Genomic DNA, 10,854 nt, shown 5'->3' with positions numbered 1-10,854 from the left:
GCGAGGAGAAGAAACTGACTTAGATATTCATTTTCTATCTTGTTGAAGCACTTAAATAATTAAATCAATTTCCCAAATAAGTATATATATATATAAGTATACCAAACAGAAAACTTTAATAGTTAGGTATTTCCCCAATGAAGTGTATAAAACAGATCATTTCAACAGTTAAATAACCAAAAAATATATATTTACATATGGCATGAGGAAAATGCTTCTTGACTTATCCACTTTTAGAACTATATTCATGAATTTTATTTAAGCTACTCCCCAAAGTATATATAATATTGCTCTTAATAAAGATAAAATTTAATACATTTCAATAGAGTTCCTTGCTACCAATCTCAATAGCATCTCTCACCCATTTTCACTTATATTGGTGAAGCTTTGTAATATATTATGAAAACATGTAATAATATATAATTTAAAAGTTCTTCTACAATAGATAACAAAGTGAAAACGAGTAATTTAAAAACAAGTAATTTAAATTCTGTATTTTAGAATATTTTCTCCATTTCTTCCCATATGTATGCACTGTTTACTGTTATCCTACATTCAAATTCAAACAAAAAAAGAAAAACTACCTCTAATCATTTAAACCAAATTTAAAAGATATATATTTATATAGTTTTTATTATAGATTTATTCGTACGGATATGCTATCTACGTACCACTAATTAAATCAATACATACGAAAATGAGCGAGGCCCTATAAGTGATGATGGGGTTGGTGCCCCATCATAACTAATCTCTGCTGTCTATGGCTACATATATTTATTTACTTCCCTGCAAGTGGTAAAGTACCTTAGGGAAACCATGGAAGGTTTTCAGATTTTGTAAAGGCATCTATCTTAACAGTGCCTAGCTGTTTGATTCCAGCCCCAAATGATGTCAAGAAATATTAAAATAGATGGTTTGGACTCTGAGTAGATCACCATAAAATCAAGATTTCTAGCTAAATATATGCATAGAAGACTCTTTGCTTAACAAGATCAAGTGGACATGCACACAGTTAAGTGAGCAAAACTAAATCTTCATTTGAGTAGGCTATATAATGCCATATCTAGGCCATGAGAATCGGAAATCAGAAATAAACACCATCCAAACTCGTTGCTTAAGAAAAAACTTCTGTTACTTTAATTTTTCTATCTCAAAAAATTTAATTGATTAGAGTAAATAATGCATGAGAAATCATCCACTAGTAACCGTAATTATGGACTTGATGTGTGAGAGACGAGTAGTTTTAGCACTCAAAAAATAGCCAAAATTAAAGACATGTTGCGTGGGTGTGCTGGAAGTTTCTTTTTATATTTTCAAGAGATACGGATGATAAGAGTGATTTGAAATTCAGTAGAAAACTAAAAAAAAATCATTTCCAAAAGGAGTAGATTAAGAAAGTCAGCTTGAACATTAAAGTAGTATTAACAAAGTCCATCCGAACAGACTAGAAGAATGCTAACCCTTTGAAAAACCCTTGCTCATAATTAATCTTTTCACTGTTGTATTTATTATTTTGTGAAAACAAGGCAAAAAAAAAAAAAAAAACAGAAACCCATGTTCCTAAATATCACAAACATGATGTACCTACGCAACGAAAACACTTCTATGATTTAACCACAGAAAACCAATGGAAAATCTATAAGGTAATCTAAAAATAGAAAACCTAGTCCACATCACAAAAGGAAAACCTACTCAATCTACTAGCCACACTGTGTGTACTGCCAGTTTTCAAACATATACAGTGATACACATAGAAAAACAAAGCAAACGTCGTTTTAGAAATTAGCCGAATCCTCAAACCATTTCATATGAAGAACTAATAGAGTCACCATTACAAAATAGTACCTTTTTTTTTTTCAAGAACCAAAAAGAAAGCAGTAGTAGAAGAAGAAGAAAGAGTTAATTACTACAACATCAACAAAAGAAGAAGAAAGAGGAAGAAGAATTAGAAAAAAAAAGAAGAAACATGACGGTCCATGAATAATGTCCTGACCTTTTTTTTTATAACATCTGTCAGAAAGCAAGCCCTCTTCCATCTCACATTACAATCAAATCATCGTCTTTCAAAAGGGACCGCCACGCGCTGCGCCGCCTGAGTTTCCGGCCCATCCATCGACCGGTAACTGGACATTAGGCGGCATATTAAGCGGCAAATTCAAGAAAGGAAACCCTGCTGACGGGTCTGAAAAAGGGTTACTGCCACCCACACCACCACCACCACCACCACTTCCACCACCGCCACCCGAACCCTGCTGCCCAGTAGGCGTCTGTATCTGCAGCTGCTCCTCTTCATCCAGAGGCAATCTCTCATAAGCCACGTTTGTGAAAGAAGCCGCAATCACGATAACCGGTCCAGCTGCGGTTAACTCCCCAACCACACTCCCTCCCACCACTTGGCCTTGTCCGCCAGCCAGAAATATGGTCAAGCTGGTGGCGCCCGGTGGAGCAGGCGGCGGCAAGAAAGATCCCGAGAGTGATAATATTTCAAACCTTCCGTGAAGCGTTACAATAGCTCCCGCCGCGGCGGGTTGCCTGAGACTTACATTTGTGACGGTACCACTGCCACTGAGAATACAGATCCCACGCTGTCGACGCCGAGCATAGGTGGCGACGCAGTCGAACACATCGCATCCGTTTCCCACTTCCAGAATATGGGCTCTGAGAGTGTTCGCACTCTCTCGGGTGATTATGACTGGTGGTTTGGGCTTGTTCTTGGAACCAGGTGGTCTGCCACGTGGACGCCGACCCACGATGTCTCCTGCTCCGCCTGAGTTGTTGGTGACAAGCTCGAGACCTTGGTGTGGACCATCGTCTTGGTGGTGATCCCCAGAGTACTGTCCTCCATCGTCTTCAGAATCTTGTTGCTGTTGCTGTTGTTGTTGTTGATGATGATGTTGTTGTAATTGAAGGTTGAATTCCGACCTGTGAAGCTGGTGAACGTAGCGAGAAGCAGGGCCTAAATCCAAACCAGCCATAGACACATCAAAGGGCAAAAATAAAAAGCCACAACAGAAAACAAGGAAAATATTAAAAATAAAACCCTGAATTAAAAATAAAAATAATTAAATTTCTAAGCTTTTGTTTATTTTAAGGGAAGTGGGAAAATATTAAGAAAAAAGAGAGGATAGAGAAAAATAAAAATAAAAAAAGAAGAAAGATAAAGAAAGAGAAAGACAAGGAGCTCCGGAACTCGAAGCTTAGATTTGAAAAGTGATTTTCTTCCTTTTTTTTTTTTAAAGAAAATAAAAATAAAAAACCAACGACAAGAACAGCGAGATCGAGTGCAGAGAAAGGGAAGGAGAGGAAGAAGAAAGAGGAGAAGGGAATGGGTGAAGAGGACAGAGACTCAAAACGCAGTCATTTCTCTCACACCACCAAAAGTTTAAATATATATATGCATATTATACTAATTTGTTGAAATATATTTTTTTTTATTGCTTTCTTGTATTGTGAGGGAAAGGTCTTAGATTCATGTCTCAGTCGCAGTTTCAGACCGTGGAGTGAACGCTATATATATATGATGAGAATATATATGGCACTGTCAGGAGTGGTGTTTTTGAGAATGGAACTGTGAAATATATAACTCGGGAAGTGATGAATTGATTTTTTTTTTTATTATTAATATCATTTCTTAGATTATCTCCAATATTTCTATTTCTCTGTTATACTTTGTTTCCTCCCATCAATTTGGAGTTTTTTTCTTTTTAAGGTACTAAAAGTTTGATTCATGGTTAATTATCTTAATGTTTCACTAAAATTTTCAATCATAATTGGAGGTTGTTATTTTAAAAACAAAATATAGGGGGAAAAAATAGTTACCAATGTAAAGTTTGACTCTCTTAATAACTTTTCAACAATGTATTATTAAAGAAAAGCAACAGTATTTTAAAGTGATGATCTTTACATTAAAAGCCTTAAAATAACATGGGATGGGTTTGGAAACTTGTTTTCCTTTTATTCTCATAAGAAATTATATATATATATATATATATGAGACTAAAAAACACTTACTTTTATGGTAACATATTCATGAACTTGAAATATTTTTCAATATTAGTATGTGATCATAGATGCATTAAGTCTTTGAAAACACTTGAACAGAAAATGTTTAATAGATTTAATTTATTACATTATTAGTTCATGAACTTTGGGGTGTTTTCCTTATAAGAAATGAATTAATCTAGTAAAAAATTAGGAATTCACTTCTTTATATTAAAAAAAAATAATAGACGTATTTAATCTAATAATAAGTTATAGATGTGTGAAAAATGCAGATCATATTTATTAAGAAAAAAATAAAAAAGAAATGAGAATGGCGCGTGGGGTTTAGTGTGATCTAATGACAAAAACATTTGAGCAAATGAACCCTAGATGGGGCAGTGTGTGGGTGGGGTTAAAGGTCATGGAGGTTTGAAGTTTGGACAATATGTGGGTAGGAAACTACAACCATGGTTAGAAAGGAAGAAGTTGACCAGGTTGGGTTAAGTTAGAAACGTGAAGAGGGGACAAAAGTGATTTCTAAATTACAAAAACGAGGGTGGAATGGAGGCAAGTGGGAGATGGTGCTGCGGCGGATGGGTCCCACCCCGGCTTGTCTTCTTCTCCCACCCTGGACGGCCCTCTCCATCTTCCTTTAGCCGCTCCCAACTTTGCTTGACTGGCTCCACTATCATGCGTAACTTCTATTATTATTTCATACAATCTTATAATTATAATTAGTGTCTTTCGTCATTTTTTTTTTGTCAAAAAAATTTTGTAGAGGAATACAAATTCTCGGTATTATTTTTTGTTATATATTTCATTAATCATAGTATGTTATATGGTTGATTTTTTTTTTCCATTTTGTTATTTTATAAAGAAAGTCAAATGAATACATTAAAAATTGTAATTAGTAGAGAACAAAAAGATAGGACAAAAGATTTGTATTCATAAGTAAAGAATTAAATAATAGCCTAATGGTAGATGCATTATTTGCGATGTGTCATGTCTCTGTAGTTTGAACTCCACATTTCTCTTCTCTCAGAATCTATCTATCAAAAACATAAATAAAAAATAAGTATGTCAAACGCATAAGTGCATCAAGTCATGATTAAGATTAAGGTTTCATTTATTTAGGTTCAGTTTATTCAAGGTAAAATATTTTTCTATTAAATTATAAATTACAAAAGTCCATCAAAATGAGATTATTTTCAATGTAATCCTTTTGTTTACTAAATACTACTTGTTTCTGTACCTTACCAAATTTTTTTAAAAAAAATTTATAGAAAAAGAAAACTATTTGTTTCTATGTATATTTCCCATTAATATTCTTTTTTATTCTTTCATATTACACGAACTTTTTTAGGTACGATTACATTATTATATCATTTTATATTATTCTTCTGTGTCAATTTCTAGTAATGGGAATGTTGTAATTATTTTTTATGTGATTATATGTTAAATTTTTGAGCCAATTAAACAATATATTAGTTTTAATAAAGAAACCCTTATAACATATTCATGTTAGAACTCTATACTCTCTTTTTTCCATACATTGTACAAGTTAACAACTAGTCCATAGTAAAATTGAAGTATCAAGATAAGAGAAAATTAGGAATTTCAAGATCCAAAATTTTAATGCATATATGGTGAATTACATGATAAAAGAAAATCATTTAACATATAATGCTTATGTTGAATCACATGACATAAGTATGGCATATAAGATCCAAATTTTTATCGATTATAGACGTGAGAACTACAACCCAAATTAAGCGGATACTAGCAAAGTTCAATATAAGGAATGGGGATAAGAAAATAATTGCCACCGCTAAGGTAAGGGATCTCACTTTGGAGATTCAACCATGGATGTAATCCTCCTAAATTGAAGAATTTACAATCTAGTTGTCACTTAATTTTATTAAAAGGAAAAACTAAAAAAACATTTAAAAAAAATACTTTTATTAACATATGAAAAATGTACATCATATGCTTGAAAAATTAAAAGGTTTTGGTCCTAAATACAATCTATGAAAGAAAAGTATCAATCTTTATTTTCTAATTACAATCTAAGAGGAAGTAAAAAGAAAATACATAGAAAGACCTAGTCAACATTCATAACTATGATAAATCTAAATCACATAATAATCCTATAGGCATATTGATCTACATGTTTATATGATGAACATATGAGGTGTTTTTGTCCACACCCAAAAAAACAAAAACAAAAAATAGTTCTAATACATTCCCTAAAAAATCATGAAAAAAAAAGAGAAATTTTGATCAAAGTACATGATTAAGTCCAATTCGGATTAGTTTCTTTGAAAGAATGACTCCCATTTAAAATCGAGTTCTTTCTTAGCTATGTTCTATTCTCTTTTATATATTTATATATATATATATATATATATATATATATATATATATATATATATATATATATATATATATATATAAAATAGAAATTATACTCTAACCTAATTTAAATGTATATGTGTGTAAAACTCTCTTTTAGAGACTTGAATCTCATTCCTTGCCTCCCTATACCCCACAAGTACTTATACTTGATTGTGTTATTCAATTATTAGAATTCTAGTTAATAAATTAAGATCAATATATGCATTAATTGATATAATTATCTTAAAATAAATAAAGATATGACATTATTTAATACATGCAATTATCTTGCACTTGCATGTCTACCATAATTAAAATATCAGCCAATAAGATTTTATCTTTCAATTAATCTTTTTAGGATCAATCAAAATTAAATTTTTGTTTTGAGGGGAATCAGAATTAAATTAAGATAATCATATGCATGCATGTTTATGGTAAGTTCATAAATCAACTAATCAAGCATTTATGAAACAATGATCTAGGTATTGTTTTGAACCAAAAAAGAGACCAATTTACTCCTAATTGCTCTACCACCACTTAGAATATTTAGGGTCAAAGGTCATTTTTAGAATTTGCAAACACATAAAATTATTGTTTTTCCCTAGCAGGGTCGGCTCTATGTAATTAATTAGTAATTTTGCATCTAAAATAAGAAAATAGAGTTTAAGTAATAATATTTAAATATTTATAAAAAATCATATTTAAATATGGACAAAGTTTAGTTATAAAATTGGTTGTAACCTAAGGTTACAACCTTACTCAATAAAATAAACATTACTGCATATTTTGAAAATTTAATCGTTGAATTCTAAATTCTTTACGCTCCTAATACACATGTTAAATTTTATGTCAATCGGATATTATTTACTACATGATCTATAAGCTTATATTTTATGCATAATTTTAAACTACAAAAACTCTCAATTTAAACAATTTACTGATGACATAGCTATTGATTTTAAATTTTTTAGAAATTTTGCAAGCACCGAGGATATAAGAATAAGATGTACTTTAATGGTGGATTTGTCAAAATTCACTCTAAATAATATATATATATATATTGAGTAAGGTTGTAACCTAGGGCTACAACTAATTTTGTAGCTAAATTTTGTCATTTAAATATATAAAATACCTCAATTCAATTTTCGCCTAAGACCACCAAACACATCAAGCTGCCCCAAACCCCTAGTACTAAAACAATGAAAAAAAAGGTTGCAAAATGGGAGTGTACAATAAATTAAAGGAAATGAAAAAAAATGAATTATAAATTAAGAGCCTTATAACTCAATGACATTGTTTGGTTTTCTATATGACAAAAAAAAAAAAATGTTTGAATCCCCTACCCACTTGTTGTAACTTAGTGAATGTTTGGATAGCAATGAAATCTCCAGCGTCTGCGTTTTCCTCCTTTTTTTTTTATACCAGAAGTGCATTTCACGTGGGACACAGACCTACCAATGGGTCCCGTGCACACGGGACCCGCTACCACTTTGAACGTCCACATATTTCACTAGAATGGCACTGTTTGTGGGTCTCGTTCACTATTTACGGGACTCACAAACATCTTTTTTCACCAAAACTTTAATTAAAAATGGGTCTCATGGCATTATTCATACATTTAAAAATTATTTTGCTACAGTGTTTTTAGTTTTCAACAAAATAAGCGATATCCAAACGCACCCTTAATTTGTGTGTGTGTGTGTGTGTGTTTTTTTTTTTAAATAAAGACTCATGAAACTCATGGCATCCCTGTAGTTTTCCCACCCAAAATAGAAGTTTTTCACACAATGTGTTAAGGAGATACCGAAGAGGTTTTGCTTTCATGATATTCCCAAGACTCTTTCCAAAAATGTTGAGCTTAGACAAGGACCTTGTCTTTAAGAAGAGGCCATCCAATTCACTTCGCCCATTACGAAGCAACGCAAAATATAACTACGTAGGGCTTAGGAGGAATTAGAATAGACCTGGACAAATATATGTATATTTTAAGTATGTGAATGAAAAAAAGAGAGAGGCTTTCAAAGTCATACACATAGTGCCCGGGCCTTGAAATTCAAAGCTCTAAGTAAAAAGGTTTTATTTTTTACGGATATGCTAGCATATACTTGACCGTTGTTCACCTAACTCACAAACAATTAATCAAAGACTAGTCTATAAGCTGTGACAAAAATTCACCAAGACCTAAAGTCACCAATAGGAACCTTCAAATTGTTAGCCAAGATGAAATATTGCAAAAGTGATCACGAGTCACGACTTAAAACGTTTAAACTCCTCAATTCTATGCTTCCTGTAGGCGTTGACATATGTATCTTAACGTGATTTAGGAAAAAGTATTTGGAAAAGAAAATAGCAAATTTTGGGATGTTTAGCTATAATTCGTGTTTATGCACAAAAATAATCAATAACAATAAATATACAATGGTTTTACCTGGGTAAATAAGGAGAAATAATCGAGTCCTCTGGTGGACTATGTCACTTGTCCACCATTTCACTAAAAAACTTTCACTTGTTTAAAATTGCTGAGTCAGTAATCAGTTTCTATTTTTAAAAAATGTTCTAACTTAGTAATTTCAAACATGTGGAAGTCTTTCAGTGAAATTGTAGACCACATGACTTGTCCATTGTGAGGACCTTATAATTTCTCGTAAATAAGATGGTCTTTTCGACTTCCATAGTGAGTATTATAAATGGATTACTTGGTCCCAAAATTAAGAGATACAAATAGACACTTTGTGAAAAATTAGACCATAATTAAAAGGTAATTTGTAATTTGATTGTGCTTCAATTTTAATATGATAATAGTTTATAACCTATGCATATATACATGTATAATTAAAAATAATCATAATTGTGCACGCACGCGCATATACATACATATATATATATATATATATATGTGCGTGTGTGTGTGTATGTGTGTGTGTGTGTGTGTGTATAATTTTCTACATAGTAAGTAACGAATTGTACACATTCATAATATTATTTAAATGCTAATAAATTTGAATTATTCTTAGTTAGACAACCAAATGGCACATGAAAGCAAAATTATTCAAACTCTAATTTTTTTTTTCTAATTTTATATATAGAATTCGAAATATAAGATTGGATTTTCTTTATGATTCATTTATATTGCATTCATTGTCTTTTACATTGAATTAACTCACTTAACACAAAAATTAAAAAAGGACACGTGATATAAAATTAGACTTCAATTGAATTTAATTTTGATTCTAATTGAATTTTCTCTCTGTTTCAACATTAACATATTATATACGAAACATGATAATAAGGCTAAAATGATGGTAAGGATGAAATTGAAACTCCTCTTAATAAAATCAAGTGCTAAAATGAAATTTCCCTTAAATATAGGAATGAAAAGTGAACTTTAGCATAATAATAATGTGTATCAGTATTATTAGAATCTTTTGCACTTGAAATTGATCAATTTCATTTTTCAGATTAAATATTATAAATATAAAAGTATATCCAATACTATGTTATTTATAATTTTAAATGATATAACACTATGGATATTGTCAAATCTAATATATAAAATCTTAACCGTAAATTCAACAAAAAAAAAATTAACTACGAAATGAATTCTCTCCATTTGAAGTTAGAGAGGATTTCTTTTTGCAGTGCACCCAAGGCTTTGTTCAAGGAACTCTATAACAGTCGTACCGAAAAAATAAATAGTACCGACCATTAAATTGATACTGTTACTCCTTCAAAATGTACCGGATAAAATATCGGGTTGTATCGACTATACCTTGTATATTTAAGGTGTTTCGGCCAATACAATAAAAAAAATTAATGTTAAAAAATTGAAAAAAAAAAGGGTTAAAAAACATGCTTTTTTTAGCAAAAATAAAAATAAAAAATTGCTATTTAAGTGAATATATTGAGTAAATGTACTTAGGCTAATATTTAGGCTTATAAAATGTGTGAATTTAAAATATTATGTTGATAAACATAAAAATTAATGCATTCATACTTACATAAATAAATACGTATATGTATAGAAATATATAAATAACAGTAATCTTGAATTGGTATACCAGTATTAACTGGTTCCAAAATATTTCGTTCCCCCTTAGCTAAATTAAAATGGCCTCTAGTACAAAATTGACTCTCTTAGTTTTGTTTGGATATTTCATTAATTCTTAGCACGTTAAAGGTTCAAAGGAGCTAGCAAAGTTTGGGCCAACACTTCCTGAGGCACTTAATCCAATCTGGAGAGCTTCCCAACAACCTGTTGGGTTGTTGTTGTTGCTTTTTTTTTTTTTAGTAATTAATGATGATGTCAAAAAGTGACATGCATGTTCTTTCATGTATGTTACAGTTAAATCATGATAACATTTGTCACCAGAGAAAATTGACAAAGTTTGGTTTTAATCATGTTTAGAGCTATCTTTTTAAAGTTCTAATTAATTAAGTGGCAATTTATAATAATGTGTATTGTTTGAATAATTCACATGA

General features: G+C 30.9%; 1 protein-coding gene across 1 annotated transcript; it reads right to left on the bottom strand.

The window, feature by feature from the left end:
• Positions 1-1,773: 1,773 nt before the first annotated feature.
• On the bottom strand, positions 1,774-3,372 carry LOC142612668 (AT-hook motif nuclear-localized protein 23-like). Its single transcript, XM_075784795.1, has one exon. It carries the CDS (start codon positions 2,973-2,975, stop codon positions 2,064-2,066), a length of 912 nt encoding a protein of 303 aa, XP_075640910.1. The 5' UTR covers positions 2,976-3,372; the 3' UTR covers positions 1,774-2,063.
• Positions 3,373-10,854: the final 7,482 nt, after the last annotated feature.

This window comes from Castanea sativa, chromosome 10 (assembly GCF_040712315.1).
Source record: "Castanea sativa cultivar Marrone di Chiusa Pesio chromosome 10, ASM4071231v1".
Classification (NCBI taxonomy): domain Eukaryota; kingdom Viridiplantae; phylum Streptophyta; class Magnoliopsida; order Fagales; family Fagaceae; genus Castanea; species Castanea sativa.
The sequence above is the reverse complement of the archived record's forward strand: the minus strand, read 5'-3'. Positions and strand labels throughout refer to the sequence as shown.